The sequence below is a fragment of the Venturia canescens genome, chromosome 5 (assembly GCF_019457755.1).
Source record: "Venturia canescens isolate UGA chromosome 5, ASM1945775v1, whole genome shotgun sequence".
Taxonomy (NCBI): Eukaryota; Metazoa; Arthropoda; class Insecta; order Hymenoptera; family Ichneumonidae; genus Venturia; species Venturia canescens.
Window position 1 is genome coordinate 6,792,161 of NC_057425.1, and position 22,040 is coordinate 6,814,200.

Below are 22,040 nucleotides of genomic sequence, written 5' to 3' on the forward strand. Positions count from 1 at the left end.
CAAAACTGTGCGGATACTTCAGTCGTAAATCTCGAACAAAAAGTTTTTCAAAATATAGGAATTTAAGGAAAACGTGGTGTTTTTTAAAAACTCAATTAGTTGTTTTCAAATGAACTTCTTTCGATAGTTGCTTAAACCGACTTTTTGAAAATGTTAATATCTGCTCTAGTTTTGATTTGTCCTTAAAAAAGTTTCAAAATTCAACGAATTGATGCTCGTCAAGCAGGACTTTTTTTACCCCCAACAAACAAAATTCATCGCTGTTTGACCATAAAAGCTCGTGCACATTGGTGAAGAGAGTGAACAGTGTTAAAAATGGTTAAAAAATGAGTCAAATCTTGGTTAAAAAATAGTCAAATCTCGTTAGATTTGATTAGAGCAATAAAAAAGTACAGTTCATCAGATGCTTCAAATATAAGAATTAAAAAGGTATTCTCAGTAATGAGCAAATTCAAACGATGCGAGGGAATCAAGACAAATCTCAAAAGTTTCAAATTTCGGTTCTTCATACGAATTATTTCGAATTTTGTTAGTTTGAGAGTTAACTTGGAGTGTTCCAGAATGAAAAGCAAGTTTAGATTCTTCAGCTATTCTAAGTTGAAAAGTATTAGCAACCCTTTGTTTTGCATCAGATCTTAGGAAGGCAACAAATCTAGGACACGGGAGCAGGAATTAAAATTATTATGTACAAAGTACTTTATTGAGTATTTTCATCGCTCATAATCTAGAATGCGAATATTCGTAACAACGAAAATAAAACGCACAGAATTACTAAGAAAACGATTCAAACTTTTTATCTCACTTTTAGGAATTCCTATGTCAAAGAGCAGAATTTTTCAATGACTAATCGTTAGTTTTCCATAATTCACATGTGGAATTTTGAACTTTTATAATATAAATAGGAAAAAATCATCAAGCAAAAAAGTCGGAGAGCACAAACTATTTTGTCTTTTTGAATAAGGCAATGTGCTGTTGTTTCTGTTCGCTGGTAGCAATCTACACATGGAATGAAAGAAAAAATGGAGAAATATTTAAATTTCGGGGTACGCAGAGCCGATGAGGTCGTTTCCTCGATATCGGAATTTGTGAGTTACGATATTGAACCTTTTGCCACCCAAGGAGACTCCGCACGGACGATCTTGTCTGGTCATGAAACAAACTGTGTAAAGAGCCATTTCTAGTTCAGGTGAAGTACCGATGAACATTGTCGTAACTGGTTTGTCGATGTTGTTGTGCTTCGCGTGGAACTTTACGATCGCTGCTTTCTGCAATGCAAAATAAAACGACATTGGAAGAAATTTTTATACGAAAAATGAAATAGCATACCGATAAAAACATTACTCGGTATAATTGCGCGAAAAAATGTTGTTTCAACATTTTTCTGTTTCACAATAACTGTAAAAAAAACTCTTCCGCATTGAATTCTGACAGAATATTAAAAAATTTGATTTGTCATGAAATTTAAATAATTTTGAAAGGTCGAAAACTAGATCTCCCAAATTTTCTCGAGAAAATCCTACAAATTTTATAAGACTCAAATGATTTTGAAAAATCTACAATTCGTGTCGATAAATTTAAATAATTGGAAACTCGCACATGCAACATTTTCTTGAAAACATTTCGCAAGTTCAGCATCGTATGAAAATAAAATAATTTTGAAAAATCGAAAACTCACGTTTCCCAAATCTTCTTTGGCAATGTATCCGAGATAATCGGCCCTCTTAGCGACCTCTTCGGCATTGAAGTAAATCCAATTGTGAAGTCCACTAACTTCGGTTCCCAATTTCAATTCGGTTAAGAAAACATGCTCAAATCCTGAGCTACCAATTTTTCCATCGCCTCCGCGCGAGTAGAGATTAAACCACAATCTCCTCAGCGTGTCTTTGTACTCGTAGTATTCTTTCCGTACGACTCCTTTGTCAGCGAGGAAACGCATCGCGGCGGACATGACATTTGTGCTTAGAAAAGTGTCGACGAGAAGACTCTCTTCGGCACGTTGAGCCGGACTTATGTACTCGCCGACGCGACTGTCGAGCTTGTAATTGTCGTAGATCGTCAAGACTTTTTCAATCGTTGGTATTCGCAGAGCTTGAGGATCCACTGTTAATAATCTGTTGAATTTACACATGAAGAAATGAAGAAAAAACAATCATCAATTTTCTCCTATAAAAATAAATGCACAAATCGTGAGCGAACTGGGGAAATGATCAAAAAGAAAAATGGGAAATCGAGATTCCACGAGGTAATAAAATTCTTTGAAAATTAATTTTCAATCAGAACTTCAATGGAACGAAATGAAAATTAATTTTACGCTTTTCGCCTACATCTTCAATCTTTGTACACGTTCACAGCCGGTTTTCTGAAGAGTTGTTTAAATAAATGAGTTATTGCGTTTATCAATTTCACATTTCAATGATTACTCGAATAAGCATTTTTTTTAGTAAAATTATTCGAAAGGTTCATCAAACCAATTGAAAGTAAAACATCGATCCATTGGAGTAATCCTGGAGACTCATTTTGTTGGACGAAAATTTGGTAGATTCAACAATTTTGTTATGGAACAGTAATAAAAAATCGTTCTCGTGCCCCCAAAACTTATGACTCGAACCGATATTTGTTTGTACTTGTGCGTACTTCTTAATGAATATTTTTTCAACATTCAGTAATCGAATGAGTTGAGTCATAATCGTTGAGACGTTAAAATGAACTGGTCCACAACGAGATATTCTGTTTACTGTAGAAATTGGTCTGCAGCACCGAAGCTTCGTTTGTTCGACCATCAACTTGATTCAGAATTAAAGAATCACTTTGTTTCATCTTAAAAATATTTGATTGCCCATATCGTTCAACGAAATATTCTCATCGGTAGGAAAACCCATGGAGTTTGTAAGCGATGCACGACGGCCAAAAATAAATGAACTAGTCGTAAGATAATGAAGCAGATAAATACAAAATAAACTCGATCGAGGACGAAACTTAATCACCAATATACCTTTTTTCTATATAAAAAAAAAAAGAAAAACACTGCGCCAAATTATATGTACGAACCAAAAGAAAAATGAATAAACTCCAAATTTTGAATTGATCTGAACATGAAATTTGTATAAATGAAGAGAAAAGTATTTATTTATTCATACGAACTAGACTTACGGTTGGGGCGCTTGATCGGTGGTATCCGAGCTCGTAGTTTTTTTTTGCAAATTCAAAGTGATATATCTGTACGCGTTGTTAGTATCCTTGATGAAAAGAGCCTCGGACAGTTTGATGAGATCGTCGTCGGTGACGGTTTTGCCTTTGCTGTAAATGGGGTTGCTGGAGTAAGTTGTTCCAGCAGCGCCAGCGGCGACAGCACCTGCAGCAGCGCCTCCAGCGACTGCTGCACCAGTTCGCAGTCCTGATCCGGATCCAGGCGATTGTCCGGGGTTCGGTTGTCCCGGCAGATTCGTCGGTCGTCCTTGAGGCTGTGTTTGTCCAGGTTGAAGGGAACCGGGACGCGGTGCGGGGCTCGGAGAATTTGGTTTAGCGTTTGTACCGCCTCCGGCAACGTCCGCCCAAGATTTTCCGCTCGTTGGTGAGCTCCCTGGAGCTGGTGAATTGCCTGGACTACCGTAACCGCTCGACGGGGAGCCAGATCGACTCTGGCCGGGGTTCAGAGAACCAACGTGCAAAGTTGACGTCTGAGTGCCACCGGAAACTCCTCCTGGCTGCGGACCGGAAGTCGCAACGGGTTTGCTCCCTTGACCTTGACCGGAAGCCTGTCCCGAAGGCAACGAAGGCTGAGGCGACGATGGAGAACCGGGACGGGGCCCCACGGCTGGAGGAGCTTGGCCGGGCTTGTTACTGGGGGAAGGCGCTGGGCTGCTTGGTCGAGATCCTAAAATTTTTCAATTTCGATAAAATCAACCTTCTTTACATTCGCTTTTCAAAAAGTCCAACTGAATATCTTTTCTTGAATAAAACATATGAAATATTCCTTCGAATCTTCCCCATATTTAGCTTCCGTACTTGAAACGTTGTCTATTAATTCAATATTTTTTCTTATTTACTTCCCCACTGAAACGGAAAATCCAAAGAATCGATGAAGCTATTAATTATGAGTTTAAAAATTATTAATTATGAGATTAAAAAACGTGTGGCTACAAATAACTACTCTTGTCGTCCTTCCAAAAGAAGGGGCGAAAGTACTTTGCAAAAAGAGTTTTTCGAAGTTTTGTCAAATTCAAATGCTCTATTTCGAAGTCTCGTATTCCACCGCAGAAGACATTATAATTTGAGAATTTTATAGTTTTCCCATTCTTATGAAAATTAATAAAATATTTTGACTGAATACAAGAGCAAAAGAAAAATGTTCGTTTCGCGATTTTTGAGAAAAAAAAACAGAAAAATATGGAAAATCAGTTTGAGCACTATCTTAAATTTTTTTTTAATTTGAAATTTTGAAAAAATTACTTTTTTTTTGTTGTAGCTTCGAGAAAAAAAACCCTAATGTTTATATAGAAAATGGACAAACGAAAAATCTCGTTCTTCCATGCATTACAAAAAAAAACTTTCTCAGTGAAGAACGTCGTTTTTTTCTTCATTTTATTCCGCAACCTAAATTGCCATGCAACGCAAAAAATAAGGTATTTGTGTGCTACTTCACCTGGAGCTGGTTGCTGTCCGCCATTTCCGGCGAGAGCCGGTCCCTGGCTCGGAACTTTAGGTCCCTGCCTCGTTCCATCGCCAGCTCCGGTCAAATCGATCGCAAAATCTCTGTAACCCTGACCGGAAGTGGCGCCGCCGGTTGCAGGATTTGCTGGTCGCGATCCGGGAATATCGCGGCCAACTTCCGTCCCGGGGTTCGGTCGCTGGGGCTGCGCGTTGTTTCGTATGTTCGCTCCCGAATTTGCAACGCCGATCGCCAGTCCCGGGTTGGCAGCTCCGGCGATCGCTCCTCTCGTTCCGATCGACGGCGAGCCCGGCGGTGATCCCGGAGGATTCGCGTTCCCGGTCCTGGGCCCTGGAGCCGGATTATTAGCGGCGCTTGCCGCATTCCCCGAAGCTCCGGGTTTCCCATTTCCGGTGTTTGGTCTCGCAGGCTCAGGATTCGCTGCAGCTCCGGCTTTCCCGTTTCCGGTGTTTGGATCCACGGCCTCCGGATTCACTGCGGCGCTCCCAGCAGCTCCCGGAGTCTCGGTCGTCGTCGAATCTTTCTTTTTCCAAAATTTCCATCCCGCTTCGGCGTCGTCTTTTCGTGTCAAGAACCAAACAAAAACGTTCCTTTTATCACAATTAATAAAAAAAAAAAAAAACGGGGTATTATTTATTAATCAATATTGCGAAACGTTAAGATATTCGTGAGGCGGCCATTTTCCGAATATCGGAACTTAGAAATTTTAAATCCGCTGATCAATGCAGGTTTTGCTATCCGAGGAGCTTTGCTCTCAAACTCGACCTTCGAAACGGATACTTTCGTTCGGTTTAGGAGCATCCCGAGCATCCAGTTATGGCTTTACCATGACGCGATCGAGGATAGCCGAAACGTACTGCGCGCAATTAGCAATTTTCTCGTTTATTGAGGTGCATGGAGTATGGAGTCCACTGCTCAATTATTTTTGTACAACTTTGGTAGGAAAAAAAGGATGAGGCAACAAGCGAGGTTGGGAGCTTTATTGGCGCACGGGTGGTGCTCCGCTGACGCGAGAGCGCTTCATCCGTAGCCCTCTGACGGCTTCTGTGAAACTAGAAATCGTGCCAGGGGGTCCCGTTACGTTATAGTTATACATTTGTGCAAATAAAATCTCGCACTTTTTCCGATTTTGTCGACCGATCGGAGAAAAAACTGAAATTTGGAGAGAAGCCGCGGTTCTTTAGCGATTTTCAATCAGCACACGTCCCTCAAAGAACTTCGTCAGTGATCTCGATTTTTTTCAAACTCCACGCTTGATTGTAATATATTGCGAATTGATAAGAGCGCCTCGTTAAATTCAAGGAACGAATCGGATGAAAATGTATTGGTGTTATTGAGCCAAGATTTTTATTTTATCGTACGGAGACTACGTAAAAAGGAAAATACTCGTGTAGGATATTTTATAGGTTATCGCGATACGCTGCTGCGCGACCCCGTCTCGTGATCTTTCGCAGGGTCTTGTTCTCGCTTTTATTGCGAAAATGAATTTTATCAGCGATATTACGACGAAAAAAAAATTTTCATATACGATCAGTTGTGACCCATTTCGTTTCTGAGAAACATACCAACAGTTCAATTCCCAATAACGACGATTGTTTACCATTTTTTTGAATCCTCAAACTCCGCATTTCCCCCTTCTTAATAAACATTAACAAAAGATCCTTGGACCGATTGTTATTCAGGATTGCGAAAACACGCTCGATCTCGAGTCTATTTTTAGAGACGACGTGTTTTCAGATCTCTTACAATACCGAACGCAAACGCAGTGCGAAAAAAGGTTTCACGGACGTCTGCGTTGATTCATTGTCACGCCAACGGTCACGTTCTCCTCGTTTCATTGGATGATTCGAAATTTCTATTTTTCTCGTTACTTTTTCAACGAAATTTTCAATAAACTTGGGTCAATTGATACCTCAATTAATGAAACAACCAAACCACATTTTTTCCCCTTGTTTCGCTTCGCGAAAATCATCATTATCAAAATAATTATGCACTCAATTTATTCAACCATAAAATGTCACTTTGTAACGACGCAAATGAAAATAAATCGAAAATGGAACTTGCAATCGATATCGATAGTCAAACCACTGTTTGCACCTGTGCAACTATTGTTCACGATTATCGTAACTAAAAGTAGCATCCCCAAATAAATTATAACCTTAAAAAATGCTGTTTTGATGAAAAAATGGTCTATGCCTAAACGAAAGGTTAAAAATGAAAAACAAATCGAATTTTCAGTCATCGTTTCAAGTGATTGATTTTCTTATTATGGAAAGCTCGAGAATTTGATTCTACGGTATGAAACGAAGTCAATTCTTTATTTCGTTATCGCTATAATTACTTACCGACCACAAGAGACAAAGCAACGACCAAAAGGACGACATAAATCGTTTTCGAACAGGCCATGGTGCTCGGTCAATAGAGATGAGAACGAATCCGAGATTTATCTCGAAACCGACTCGATCGTTGTCTTCAGATACACCGCCGACACTTCTCCGCTTCGAGGTTTTACCTATACAACGTCTTTCAACGGACTGAACACTCTCGAGAGTCTCGAGACATGAATTTCAACTGACCGTAGGAGGGCAGTTACACTTTCCCCTTCAAACTGCTCGCCGATTGGCCAGAAGAAACTCTCGGCTATCCACGTTTAACATCGTTCGATTTGTACGTACTGTAAACACGACCACATATTCATTGTGATCAAATCACAAACATACATTTTTTTTGTTAGTTTTAGATGTACGTGACAGAAAATATTTGTATTTTCTGTTATTTCTTTGGGAAATTATTATTTCGTTGATGAACAAATTGCATTTTCCTATTTTTCTCTTTTTCCTCCCAAATTTTGCAAATATTGAGATCGGATTTATGGCGGATCGAATGCAGGTTCACCTCGAGCAGTAAAAGCTTGAAAATATTAATTATTATAAATCGATGAATCGAAATAGTACACAAGTTTGATTCGAGTGAATTTAGTAAAATATTCCGCAATCTCTGCTTCTCCAAATCGACATCGACTATATTTTTCATTTTAATCGAACAGAACGAAGAAAAGAATAAGCGGCCTCTTGAAAATATTTTTTAGACAAAAATAGATAAAGGTGAGTACCCATAATAAGAAAATTACGAGCAGGAACGAGATGACTGAATAAAAAATTTCTATGGCTGTGAATTGCGTGTCATACTTTCTACGAGTTATTCGAGCCATTCAAATTCGTGCGCGATGCTCGGCTGGGAATTTCCGGTGCATGGAACGAGACAAAACTACGCTGCTAATCGTCCAGTTTATCTGTGCAAATTTCCGAGAATTTCCAAGTGAGAAAAATGAATAAATCCAAGTTACGGGAAAGATTGGAACTCGTTTATTTTATCCTGTTTACATTTTGCCTGAGGTTTCGTCACGTCTCTCTCAACTCCGCTTAGATTAGCCTCCAATTACCCAATGAATCAAGTTTGCGGGCTTTAAGGGGCTCGAAATGAAAATAGAGCTTCCGCTATAACGACTCAGTTGTTTTATTTATTAAAAAGTCATATTAATTCTATTTACATCGTATCTGTACATTGATATTTCAATTGTCACTTGAATTAAAGCATTTTTCGTGTTCACTGAACAATAAATGCTCTCAATAACCGACACGAAGGAGTGGAAAATATATGACGGCCCAAACAACGAAGAGGATCATCAAAATGACCATTGTCTTTGAACGAAACGTGTCCCATCCGACCAGCACGTATTTAGGTTGTGTTTGAACGTCTTCGGAATGTGTCGACGACTGGAATGAAAAGCAATCATCAATATTATAGGAAAATATTTATTTAACAACAATGCCTATTTTATGGTAAAAAGTTGCAATCGAGAGATCAAGGAAGACCACGCGAATCTAATGGAAATCGAAAATACCAAGCGAGTTGAAATTTGGAAATATGCTAGAAATATACAGCGTGCATCTATTCTCGGAATTATTACAGAATCTGGTGTCTAGACGTCGAGAAAAGGATTAACGAAAATCACATTTTTTGAACGGTTAGGCTCTCGGGGGGCACACTTCCCGTGCGACGATTTCGATTCAATGAAATAGGATCCTCACAACTTTAGAAAACCGAAAACGAAATGGAAAAAGAAGAGCCCTTGTTCGAGGTTAACGAGTAATAAGGACACAAACGGTGGAAGGTTTGACAGCAGCACGAGCCAGCTGGTTTAAGGAGTTTCGGTACAGGCGATACAATGTTGCCATGCTAACCCATGCTAAAAAAATTAAAAAATTCAAAAAGTTCAGAATTTTATAAAATTTGGTGAACATATTCTTTAGTGCCAAATTTGACTATACAAATTTTTTAAGATTTTTCTTCTACACAGTTATCGAGTAATTGATCACTAAAGTTCACGTGTATAAGCATAGCGTTTCCATATATATAGATATACATTCCGGGCATAAGAAATCTGCTTTAATGCGTAATTACTCGATAACTAAGTAGAAAAAAATTTTGAAAAAATTTGTGTTTTCGCACTTGATGTTGAAGAACATTATCACCAAATTTCATCAATTTCTTAACATTTAGACTTTTGTACCGAAACTCCTTAAAATACAGATATGCGTAGGCATTTTAATAGAAAATGGCTGCTGTCACATTTTGCTTGACGATTTAACTACGAGAGTGTTTTAACCGCTATCATAATATTGAAAATTTATCAATCTCAATAATCAAGTTACACATTATTTTAATAATTGCGAGAATAAATTTTCATCGTTTCTTTGATCATGGAAAGAGCAAAAAGTTCAATTGCTTTTTTTTCAATCACAAGTAACGCATGATCTTCCTTCAGGAAGGTGGATCACGAAATAAAAATAATCAGAATTTGATCAAATTTCGTGATAACATTCTTTGGCATCGAGTATACAAATACTATTTTTTTTCAAATTTTTTTACCACGTGGTTATCAAATAATTGAGCGTTAAATCGAACTTCTTATGCTCGAGATGTACAACCGTATGTATGCAAACTTTATGCTTGTACACGTGAAATTTAATGTTCAATTACTCGAGAGCTATGTGGTAGAAAAATCTAAAAAAATGTATAGTCTTATATATTTTTAAATAATACATTTACCAAATTTAATTAAATTCTTATAATTTTGAAATTCTCTTTATATTTTTAACACGGTTTAGGATGGCAATATTGTGAGATCGCGATCCACCCTCCTTAAGTAGTTTCGGTACAGAAGTCTAAATATTAATAAATTGATGAAATTTGGTGATAATGTTCTTCAACATAAAGTGCGAAAAGACAATTTTTGTTCAAAATTTTCTTCTACCTTGTTATCAAGTAATCGTAGAAGAAAAATCTTAAAAAATGTGTATCGTCAAATTTGGCACTAAAGAACACGTTCACCAAATTTTATAAAATTCTCAACTTTTTGAAATTTTTTATATGTTTTTAGGGTGGTTTAGCATGGCAAGTTTGTATCGCCTGTACCGAAGCTCCTTAAGTCAGACTGGAAGTAAATTGTGAATGCGTTGACGATTTATTCGAAAGGCGAGTGTATATTTCGTATCGAAAGTTCAAAATACAGATATTCAATTACATTAGGAATCCATGTCGAGCGTTGACAGTTTGCTTCTAGCAAAAATATGTTTTGGCTAAAGGTCTGAATCGAAGACTTCGTTGCATTAGAAAAGATTTATCGAAAAACCAGTTCAAATATTGACAGTCGTATCACAGCGAAGTCTAATAATAATTAAAAATAATTAAAAATAATTTGCCGTGCGAACACGCAAAAAAGCAGACCTCATTCGATAGTCAGCTTTTTCGACAATACGCACGAGGCTAAAAAAAAATTGAAAAATGAATGAAAACCAGAGTTTCTTTGTACTCCTTGATCGTACCTCGTCATAGAGTTCAACGTGAGTAAATTTATGACCGCTCGGATTTTGTCCCATCTCGATATCTTTTTGTTTACGTTCGAGAGATCTCGTGTCGGTAAATCGGTGAGCAAATTTGGTTATCGATCGAGAAAATACTGTAGAGGTTGACGGCCCGGGTTCCGAATGGCCGGGAGTTTCGGACTGTTGAAAGACAACTGTGGCGGCTTTTTCGCGTCGTTCACTCGTCGGTTTTTCATCGACCTTAGCAGCGTCCTCCTCGTGGCCAGCTTTGCGACGAGCCGCTCCACCCCCTGTAAACATAAGCATTGTTCATCACTATCCGCGTGCTCGAGAAATCTTTGACCTTTGTCCTTACGAACTACTCCCATCGTTCCCGTCCATGCAATCGTTTCAGCACTGACAACTTCATCAATCGCTCGTGCCTTCGTCGTTGCAAAACGACCAAACATTTTTGTTCTAACCAAATTTTCTTTATACGTTACGGACTTTAGCAAAAAATTAATATCACCAAAAAATCTTTTTTCCTCTCTCCACATTCACCGATCCGAGTACACGGAGAATACGAGGCAGAAAATTCTATAATTGCTCTCTCCATCGTAGTAAACAATAAATCATTGTATTCAAAAGACTCGAGAGCGTTATTCTCTACAAGCATAGTCGAAAATCTTTTCGCTCACTTCAAATGTTCATATCGTAAAGTATGCTCGAGCAACCCTTAAAAGACTATACGTATGGTAAAATGTGACACGTATTCGGTGTATATTCGTGTATTTATCATACACGGAGAGAAAAAAGTAAGAATTACCATGCCGCCATGCTATTGGGGTTCTACATCGCCCGTTTTGAAGGTTTTTACCAAAAACACTGTAATTTCCAAGTAAACTCTGAATGAAAACTTTCAAATTGCATATTTTGCTGTGACGAAGGTTCAAACTGCGCTATTTTTTCCTACGTAGTTCACCAAGGAAACGTTGTAAAATTTATGTTGACTCGATGATGAACTGCGTCAAGTAGAATTATTACCCCGTTTGAAATTTACAATTGAACATATAGTCAATTTTGAGGAGCTCCAACACAAGCACCGATCATACGCTGCAGTGTTTAGAAATTTACTACGGTAAATAACAGAATTTCATATGTATATACCGATGCATTTGTTTTGACGTCACAGATCAATTTTCATCGAGTCGCTTCACAAAAAATTACTATGCACGTTCGTAAGAATTAATAAATATTACGATACAGAACCCTACTTCGATGGGGCCATAGTAGTTTTTGTGATTTACAATACATTTCGACTTATCGGTAAGTGCTAGTCTGACGCGACGAATAACGCTCGAAAACAAAACGAAATATAGTTCTCGCGTGCATCAGCACTTTTTGCTATGGATACAAAGTTGTTAAGGAGTTTCGGTACAGGCGATACAATGTTGCCATGCTAATCCATGCTAAAAAAATTTTTAAATTCAAAAAGTTCAGAATTTTATAAAATTTGGTGAACATATTCTTTAGTGCCAAATTTGACTATACAAATTTTTTAACATTTTTCTTCTACACAGCTATCGAGTAATTGATCACTAAAGTTCGCGTGTATAAGCATAGCGTTTCCATCTATATAGGTATAATTCCGGGCATAAGAAATCTACTTTAATGCGTAATTACTCGATAACTAATTATAAGAAAATTTTGAAAAAATTACGACGCTGAAGTTTCCAACGTTGGAGTCCAACGAAATGAACGAAAAAAACGTTTGAAATTCACCAATTTTTTATTTCACGAATTGTTGGTGCAGCTTGAAAAACTACGAATCGCAAATTTAGCAGGGAACAAAATAGGAGAATTACTGGAATTATTGGAGAGTTTTTTTCGATCATTTCGTTGAACTCCAACGTTGCAAACTTGAGCGTCATGAAAAAATTTGTGTTTTCGCACTTGATGTTGAAGAACATTATCACCAAATTTCATCAATTTCTTAACATTTAGACTTTTGTACCGAAACTCCTTAAGAATTTAAAAAAATGGCAAAATTAAAAAAATACTGTGCTGTTTGTAATCGGTGGTTGGATACTTTGAAAATGTTTGAAAAATAATGTATTCCTCGCAAGAAAAAACGAGTCCGTTTCCCGGTGTAGAGAACTCGGGTTTGAAACCGCGTTAAAAAATCATTTATTCCGTGCCTGAATAACCGGGATTCGCAACTGTTGAGAGGAATAGAACGCGGTCCGATGGATTTTTGTTGGCTTGTTTCACAAAAAAGTATTTCAGTCGAAAAGTAAACGAGACATTTTACCCTGCTCGTTGTCCGTCGGTCCGTTAATTCTGCTTTCCGATAGATCGAATAACAGTGCACGGGAAACGGGCCCGAGGCGTGTCTCCTCTCGGGCAAATCCTCAGCCGGGTCCTTGGCTCGCCGCATGCAGTTCTCCGGTGTAGATTATCTCCGATTCCTTTTTTTCTCGCTACCTCCTAACAACCTTCGTTTCGGGCTCGGACGATTCGAAATAAATTTGACAGATGGACGCGTCCACAAATGTTCTCCGATCGCCTTTCATTTTTGTCCCCCTCCTTCGTTTATCGTCGCAGCCAACTCGATGACTCCCGATCGATAATTAAGTTTTTCTTCAACAAAACGTTAAAGTTCGTGCGACCCTCTCGAAAAAATGTCCAGGGTACCGTAACAACAAGAGTTTTCGAATAGTGAAAATAAAAGTACGATATATTCCCATGTACAAGTCACATTTTACAATCTTATTTACAATTTTTTTCGTTTCTCGTTCTTTGCCCTCTCGCTGAAAGATCAGGCGAGCGATATGTACGGGGACAAACCGACGTTTCTCGGCACGGAGATATCGACTAGATCCGCAAGCGTTGCTTCGTCACAACTAAAGTATCAAAAATAAATGAAAAGTTATCTAAAAAGTAATTGATTTTCAACTTATTTTAATGGATTCGATAAATTTGGTGGATAAACTTAAAGAGACGATAGAAAATACAATTTTTATCACAACCGAATCGCTCGTCTCGATTAAACGAATTTTGCACCGTGTCGTTCCAGTCCTACCGCACGGTGCCCCTGTTTTTAATGTCTTTACTTTCCAAAATAACGCTCACTCGTTTTTCTTCATCTTCCTTCCGCGCCCCTCTCGCTTTGCGCACCAATTTTTTCGACGCTGTTACCTCTCGAGGCTGTTAAATCTCACAGAATCTCATACTGCGCCAATAAAGTGTAAACAACGACCCACACGACGAAGGCGATGATAACGGAGACGAGGAATATTGTTTTTAGGACGTGCCAAGGACTCTCGGGTCGGGATTCCCCGTTATGGCGTCGGGAAGTCTTGCAACCGCCGCTACCGCAAGGTATCACTGCGGAGGATGCTTCGAGCGTTGTTGACGTCGCAATATCCGAGGAGGGTACGATTATCTTGACCTCTCCGAGTTCCGTGTCGTCGGGACGCAAGCCCGCCACGCCTCGCTTCGCCGGCTCTAATTTCGACGGATTTTCCATCTGAAAGTTTATTTTTTTCTTCTTAGATCAAAATTCAAGTCCGTGGAAGAAAAAGAGGACGCGATCTTCGGAATGGGAAAAAAAGAATTTCGTTCGATCGGATGTCAAAGGACTCGAAAACGTTTTGGATAGTTTCAAGGATAGTTTCAATCTCGAGTAATTTTTGAGCCCTTGTGAAAAATCCTTTTAAAACTGAAATTGCTCCTCGAAATAATGTCATACGAAGTTGTTCCTCGTATCGCGATCGGCGGGATTATTTCAAGGCGAAATTTCATTTGCATTCGAATTCCGTCGGACGAAACGAAAGTTTTGTTACAAAAGTGAATGAGTGACGTCAGCGAATAAACGGGGATGAGGAATTACGTGAGACGGTGGAATGTGGTTCTTCGCAGTGGGGAAAAATCCTCTCTTAGAATCCGGACCTGCTTCGTAGGTCAAACCCATTAAACACGTTAGCTGATCCAAGTGAGGATAATCCCATATCGAAGCTGGAGAAGGAACGACGATCATCTGTCCGTCATTTTAAAAACATTAGAACAATATTTTTTCTCGATTTTCTATTTTGTCCAACCGAAAAAAAAATACGCGGATGATTAAGAAGAAAAAAGAGGAATTTGAGATCGAAACAGAGTGAATAAAACATCGAAAAAAATAACGTTCGTTTGTTTCGAAGGGAGTTTCACCAATACCGATTGCTCTAACCTACGCTCTTCCTAAATATCGAACAATATTTGTCAGTCCACTTAATGCAGCGACAGGAAATAACTGTTTCGGAAACAAAACCACGAAGCAGTTCGGACCACAAGAACCTCGAACTAGCTCGCTCGTAGATAATCCCTTCTATCCGGAGTGTTCATTGGAAACGAAACACGAAAAAGAAATTGTTATCACAGAGTATAAATACCTGTTAACTATTCCCTCACTAGATTATCGAACACTTATCATTATGACGCAGCATTTAACAATGTGCATTGCGAAGGAGGGAAAACCTTGCGATTGGAATTTATAGAACAGAAAAACAACATTTTCATAGAAGCAAAAAGTAAAGAATTTTTTAAAATCATTATTTTCACCTCGAATGTCACAGTAGAATGGAAAACTGCTTGAGTCAAAAATCGCTTTACCATTGGATAAATATTTAATGAAAAAATTGTCTAAAAACAATAAAAAGCTTCGTTCGGAAAAAAATGACTCGGTCGTTAATGTCGCGTGAGCTTTTTTACCGACTGTCTTATTTTTGAATGGATGGGGTTATGGACGCCGCTAATACGATTGGTCGGTTACGAAAATTGTCGACTTACGCCATCGAGCCATCCTCGATAGTCGCCACTGCATTTAGTCCCATGTTCGTTCATCGTCGCACTCGATCGACGTGATCGGTTATATTTTGAAAACTCTCCTTCGCGGTGTATTATTATCCCTACGTTGTTTTTCTTAATAACCTTGCTCGCTTTCTAACGAGAATAACACGAAATTTCACACAACGGCACGTCCCGATTCGCGAGCAGTAGACACATGCTTATCGTTCTTTGAGTTCGAGAGTTATTTTTCCCTCGCGTTCTTACGTATTGAGCACCGAAGCACGCGTTATAGGATGCCTCGGCGTGTCCAACACCGAAGTAGGAACTGACCAGTTAAGTTTGCTTTGTAACAGTCGCTTGCGGTATTATACACACGGCACACGTTATCGTTCGGTCCGACCCCTGATCCTCATTATCTCGGTGTTCCCGCCATGTGTAAATCTCTCTCCCACATATACTTCGATACCTATACGTTTTTCGAGACTCGCACCTCGACGGTTTCTGTTCGCTTAATTTACTTGGGAAAATGTTGTTCCGTGACAGTCTCTGTGGTGCGTTGACGAATTTTCAAAAGATGACTCGCGAATGCAGTTTTTATTTTTCTATCTCGAAAATTAGAAAGAAAGGTTCGATACTAAAAAAATCGATCGTTCAAACTTTCGTTTATCGTGTCAAATAATTCTGAAAATAATCGTCTTCTGTTGCGAAAGTCGTTTGGCCAATCAATGATAAATGCGATTATTGTTAGCAAAATAATTTAACGAGGCCTATTAATAATAAAAAAGTAGCTAAATTTCAGAACGTAAACAATTCTTCTCTTTCCGATAATCCGTAGATTGTTCAAAGATAAACTGTGGGTTTGTTTTGCTTCGTGGTGAAAGGGAAGAGCGTCACAGTAACACACGAGTTATCCTTGGACCGAAGAGGCGTGTGCGTGTGTGTCGAGATCGAGAGACAGTGATGGAGAGGAAAAAGAAAGGAGAGGCTACCGTACCTTGCGTAATTTCGTAAAACTCATTTCAGCCAGATTATTAAATATTATAGTGAAATAAACGCCGATCTGACGCGTTTCTTAAGTGCGACATGTGCTTCTTTATTGCTTTACTTTTTTAATTAACGAACTGTCAAATCTCGAAATGGGTTTTCCTAACCTAACCTGCATCGCAGTTCGCTCGACTGACGATCGCGCTCGATCGACTAATTTTCAAGCCCACGATTCTCATCATCTGTTGTTTTTATAGTCGGTAGCACGAATCTTGCACATTGGAAATTTAATTTAAAAATAAATATTCAAGTGTTTATGTATTTTTAGACATTTGTCAGATTCTTATTGACAATGAGGAGAAAATATCACTTGACAACTTAATTCAGTGAAAAAACTATAATATAACGTGCAACAGGACTATTGAAGTGGGCAAATTTTTTCACACTTTGGAGAGTTCGACTGTCGATGTATCACGTGATGTCTTACATACTTTGAGTTACGATTCTGTGCAAAGAACCGGAGAAAGTGATTGGGATCCGAGTTTGTGTGTGTGTAAATTCGTTTGTGTCTGTCGTATTGGAAAGTTGAGAGTGAAAAAACGAAATATTGCTTCCTGTCAATTTGGAGACAGCGATCAAATGCTCTGAGAGTGAAAATTGTTTTTATTATCGTATTTTCACTGTCCGCGGAATAAAATATTAAAGACCGACGTTAATTTTGCCATGAATTTGAGTTTTTTGAGATATTTAAGAAAATATCATTTCGCGATGAAATAATCCCGGAGAAATAGGAGACAAAATCACTTTCGTTGTCGATTCGTAAAAAGAAAAGGTGAAAAGTGCATACTTGACGGTTTATTTGAAATTCCCTGGACAAAGCCTCAAGCGATCGAGAGTTCGCGCACTCCCCGACAACAATTCAAAGTATATATGCGGCGGTTAAAATCGATTTGTCCTTAGTCGAGAGATGTACAGCACTTGCAATTACGAATTATAATGTCCATGTGGCATAATTATCCTCTTATATATGAGCGCGTCAAATTTATCGTCAATAGTACAGCCGGTGACGATAAATTCACACAACTGTTTTCGTGTTGCGGTAAAAAACAGGAAGTGGTTTTTTCCAAATCACCGCCCCTCGTCGTTGTCCGTGTCACAGTTTTCTCAAAGTATTTTTAACCAGAAGAAAAGTATTGATGCAAATGAACAATCGACCGACAAATATTTCGAGTACAGAGCGACTTTGTCCCACGATAAATCTACAAAATTCAATTGCAAGTCTGATTTGAATTTAAAAAATTAATTTACCATCGCTCCAGAAAAAATCCCCCACCATGTTATTAAAAAATGGAATGAAGTTACGTCATTTGATCGTGCAATACATTTAGACATAGGAATAAACATGCTGACACTTTTTATGGTCAAATTCAGACTCTGCCTTAGCCAGTGGTCGATGAAATTATTAACGGATACACCGCGCGTCGCAGATCGAAAAATGTCACAGGTTTGGAAGCATCGTGCGGAAAAAATAACCGTTGTGTGTGCATGAAAAATTGTAAATCGGCGTGTCGTGTGAAGCATACAAAATGCACGAGAGCCGGTGCAGCGTGAAGAAGCTTTTTGTGTATTACGCAGTAAAAAATCCACGTGCCGTTCCGGATTATAAAAATGTAGAACGAAATGCAAAATAAAGTCATCGCGATCATACTCTCTCAGTCCATTTCTCTTTCGCCGCTATAATTTCGCTTCAGAAAATGTGAATTTTTCTGAGAAAATCCATTTTTATGCTCGTTTCGTTTCTACTTTTATGTATTTTGGCTGGAATCACGTTATTTTTCGAAATCAAAGTTTTAATCAACTAATAATAATTGACAAAAAGTCTCTGGAAAAATTACAACTAATCGTTTGGTTCAAAGGGGTTTTTTGTTTCTCATCTCGCGTTTCTAGAGCATTTCTTCATGACCAATCAACAATGATAACAGGTTTTTCGATTCAACTTATTGAGTTCGACTCAATTTTTGTAATAATCAGCGGCGAAAGTGTTGCTTAAAAGTCACTTACCTGTTGAGGATGCCACGTGTGTTTGAAGAACCTTTTGAAACACATCATACTCGAAGGCATCCTTAATCCTTTGTTTTTCGAGTTTCCGTTCGTAATGAAAATACTAGTGATTGCCAGTGCGTTGATGCAGGGCAACCTGTCTTTTGGTCACGAATACACTCGCGCGACCAATGTTTACATGTGTTCCGCCAAATGTTTTTTACACCGCACACACAAATAAGGGGACTCAAAATTTACGTTAAATATTTCTCACTTCTGATAATATTCGTCATCCAGCGCGCTCGCGGGCGACGTGTTTTGTAAACAAAGCTCAACGAATATCGAGACTTCCGAAAAAACACAAAAAAAACATCGACACGAAATTTGTTCAGTTGCTATATATTTCACTGCAGTATTGTGTGCAATAACAATTCAATGGAATCGACCGTTATTCTCGGAATTATTGTTCAAAAGTTTGTGTTACGGACGGTACGCGGCGTGTTTATGCGATGCTTACTCGGCGAACGGTGAGCGAAGACTGGCCAAGCCGCTCGAGTTGTTGAGATTCTCACGCGTCAATTCACATTTTAAGCGATATTAAAGCTACGCGCACACCAAGTTCTGGTGTATTATTATCTTAGCTACATAACGGTAGTGAAATACAATCATTGACCCTCCATGAAAATTCATTTGACCTAAAATGTGTTTTTTTAACCTTCGACGGCAACATGTAAGATCATTCGCATACTAGAATGATTACTGTGAGAACAGGATTATACGTTTTGACACTATTTCGAGACCGATTCTTGGAATATTTCGTAAAATTATTGGAAATCAAAGTTACGAACGCGCTTTTATTGCGATAGTGCAGTCAGTATCGAACAACGTTTCCTAACATTTTGATGAGACTATCTCTTTAAAAAAACCAGTCTTAGTGGTCGACCTCGAAACGAGAGTTGTGGTGTTTGGAATCTCGTTTTTAGGTGGCGAGATTTCGTCTCCACTCGTCTTTGGTAAGGAACGCACATTTTTTTGAAGATTTCAAGTGCGCTCGATCCAGGTGTGCAGCAGGTCGTTTGTGGCCAATGACTGTCCGATCCGGTTTGTATTTAGAATATGTAGCTCATAGAGACATTCGTCCTCACTGATAATGTTAGCTATGCATTCTACACCGATAAGTAACTCGGAGCGAACGAACGCAGGCGGATTTCACTCCGACCGTTCGAGAGCAAAAAGAGCAAATGAAAATGGCGTGTCGGAGAATCTTGTGCAACAAGTGCTGGTCGGATTCCATATGAAAAGATAATTTCGGAAAAAGAATGACAGCAATCTTTTCGAGGATGGAAAATAAAACCTGCAATCGAAGTAAAAATTACACGAGATACGTTGAAGTGGAGCGGTTTTTCTTTATTTTTAGGTTAAATACAGAACTCGGTGGGTTGAACTATTCACTTTCACAAACACGATGAATAACGCATGTACAAAAATCGCTGTAATAACTTTTTGTTCGACGTTGATGCACTATGACAGACACTCGTTCAATTTTTGATCGTATTCTTTTGGAATTTTATCACGAATTTCGATAAATACATGTCTCAAATAGATTTACATATGTATAATTTTTCTGACATACGATACGAGTGCGCACGAAAATCATGTGATGAAAAGTTATTTTTTAATAGAAAAATCTGCAAAAGTTAATTCGGAGATATCTCTCTCGTTGCGAAATTCAGCTTTATCGATGAGCGATTGAGGACTTCCGATCTTTTGAAGCCAGTGTTTCCTGTTAAAATAATAATGTAGAAGGTACAACGAGTGATGCTATATACAACTATTCACATTTCGGGTTGTAAAAAATTGAAACTAGTGTTATCGACTCACATGTCATCAACTTTGGATTTTTCACCTTCAATTCTTCCAACGACGCTCCCTCCCTTCGTATTCATGCACCAACCCTTCAAACCCAGTTCTTTACCACGCTGTTGCGTATACTGTAAAAAGAAAATATTGAAGTATGGAATTGTTGATAATTAAATTCTCGGGATTCGAGTCTATTTGACGTACAAACATGCATCGTAAATTCAAGTTATTTTGTCGTCTCAATACTCTGTCGGTAAGGTAAATGTGAAGCAGTAGAAAGGTTAGAATTTTCGTTAATTTTCATGTCAATCGCTTTTCGTACGTACAGTCGGGACAGAAGTTCGGTTCGTAACGCGAAAGTTTTCGATTAGTATCGTTCGGGATGAAAAAATGTCAGTTTCGCGTTCAAAACCTATACATTGACTGTTAAGTTACTTACCTTCCTGAAGAACACGCCTGAAAATCATCAGTAAAAAGGAACGGTTTAAAGTTTGTTAATTAATGATTAATACGATCAGAAAATTCAAGCGTGCACGGAACGCTGTCGAATTCATGGCTCGAAAATACTAACCTTGAACTCTTCCGAATACTTCGAAATCTAATCCAACAAGATTCGACATTTCTGAAACGTTGCCGCACACCGTGATCGTGACGCAAACTAAACAAAGGACAGACTAATAGAAACAGACAAAACAGAAATCAGCAGATGTTTTAGCTGACATCCTGAAGATCTGCTGATCCACAATAACATTTTTTTCGTCCACTGAAATAAATAAAAAGCAAAGATAAAAAATTATTGTGTGTTTAATGTTATTGACAAGTTGACGCATTCAGAATATTTTTTAGGGTTTTTGTTTAATAATTTTTGCTCTTTCCGTTCTCTTTAGTATACTGTGAAAACTGCAATAGTGCTGCGATGATAAATGTCAATTTGGAAAAGCAATCGATAAAATGGCGCCCTTGATTATCATTCGCCGCATTTTTATTTTTGTCTCAAAGATGGCGTTCGAAACGCTCGAGAACTTTGCTGAGAAAAATGTTCCTGTATTATCTCCAGTATTCTAAAAGTTCGAGTTCTGGTGGTTCTGGTTCTGATAAATAAGGAAGTAATCAGATTTCACACAGATGGAGATGTCGTTAGCTTCTTAAATTCTAGGCATACATGTAAAAGAGTACCTTAAAAAAAACCTTAGGATCGCGCCGACATGAGTGATTGGTGATCGTGTAAGAAATATAAACACATAAAAAGAGAGTTATAGCAGAACTCGCAGTGCTGTGTGGAATCCACACCCCTACTTCGCGACGTTCGCGACGATGCTTTTGCAGAAACGAGCAGCGCGCGCAGAGGGCATCACTCGTTGAGAGTGTGCTCGATCGCGCGCTGCGCGCAGTATCATATCGTAAGTAACACGAGTCAGATGTCTGCTTCAAGACGCGAGTGTGTTAGAGCCGAGTGAGGGAGACAGAGGAACAAGGAGAAACGAAAAAAACAGAAACGAACGGGAAGACAGAACGATTGAATTGCGATAGCCGGAGTTGAACAATAATTCAAGGTTCCACACAATACTCGAAGACTGCTAAGAAAACGGATAAGAAAAAAGATTACAACAATTCGGACTCAACCGTATGACAGTATAATAATAAATATCGACATTTATGCTCACCGTAATCGCGTATTCGTTCGAGACTGACGAGAAAGAAAAAAACGAATCGATCGCAGAGAATAGTCCGTGTGTGTTTTCACTGACACATTTTTGTCCCCTTCAGTGCATTTTTTTCTTGCGTCATTT

General features: G+C 38.6%; 3 protein-coding genes and 1 long non-coding RNA gene across 8 annotated transcripts; 1 reads left to right on the forward strand and 3 right to left on the reverse strand.

Moving 5' to 3' along the window:
- Positions 1–672: 672 nt before the first annotated feature.
- Positions 673–7,216, reverse strand: LOC122410403 (poly(U)-specific endoribonuclease homolog). Its single transcript, XM_043418498.1, has 5 exons — positions 7,015–7,216; positions 4,643–5,227; positions 3,151–3,874; positions 1,676–2,111; positions 673–1,265 (listed from the first exon to the last, which is right to left on the reverse strand). The coding sequence occupies exons 1-5, from the start codon at positions 7,073–7,075 to the stop codon at positions 1,032–1,034; spliced, it is 2,040 nt and encodes a 679-aa protein (XP_043274433.1). The 5' UTR covers positions 7,076–7,216; the 3' UTR covers positions 673–1,031.
- A 6,036-nt stretch (positions 7,217–13,252) lies between these two features.
- LOC122411723 (uncharacterized) lies at positions 13,253–18,935 on the reverse strand. Of its 5 annotated transcripts, XR_006261200.1 has the most exons (4): positions 16,361–16,621; positions 14,429–14,575; positions 13,669–14,065; positions 13,253–13,439 (listed from the first exon to the last, which is right to left on the reverse strand). XR_006261200.1 is itself a non-coding variant. In XM_043420744.1 (3 exons), the coding sequence occupies exons 1-3, from the start codon at positions 16,382–16,384 to the stop codon at positions 13,754–13,756; spliced, it is 483 nt and encodes a 160-aa protein (XP_043276679.1). In that variant the 5' UTR covers positions 16,385–16,618; the 3' UTR covers positions 13,253–13,753. The 5 variants fall into 5 exon arrangements, 4 of the variants coding, with proteins under 4 accessions (XP_043276679.1, XP_043276680.1, XP_043276683.1 ...); XM_043420744.1 differs by having other exon boundaries at positions 13,253–14,065; positions 16,361–16,618; XM_043420745.1 differs by lacking the exons at positions 14,429–14,575; positions 16,361–16,621 and adding an exon at positions 18,412–18,935 and having other exon boundaries at positions 13,253–14,065.
- On the forward strand, positions 15,605–18,057 carry LOC122411725 (uncharacterized). The gene is made up of 2 exons (XR_006261201.1): positions 15,605–15,698; positions 16,202–18,057. It is a non-coding gene; the product is annotated as an uncharacterized lncRNA (long non-coding RNA).
- Positions 18,936–19,772: 837 nt separating the features above from the next.
- On the reverse strand, positions 19,773–22,032 carry LOC122411724 (acylphosphatase-1-like). The gene is made up of 5 exons (XM_043420749.1): positions 21,915–22,032; positions 20,822–21,013; positions 20,690–20,706; positions 20,272–20,381; positions 19,773–20,173 (listed from the first exon to the last, which is right to left on the reverse strand). Exons 2-5 carry the CDS (start codon positions 20,868–20,870, stop codon positions 20,059–20,061), a joined length of 291 nt encoding a protein of 96 aa, XP_043276684.1. The 5' UTR covers positions 20,871–21,013; positions 21,915–22,032; the 3' UTR covers positions 19,773–20,058.
- Between the last annotated feature and the right edge of the window lie 8 nt (positions 22,033–22,040).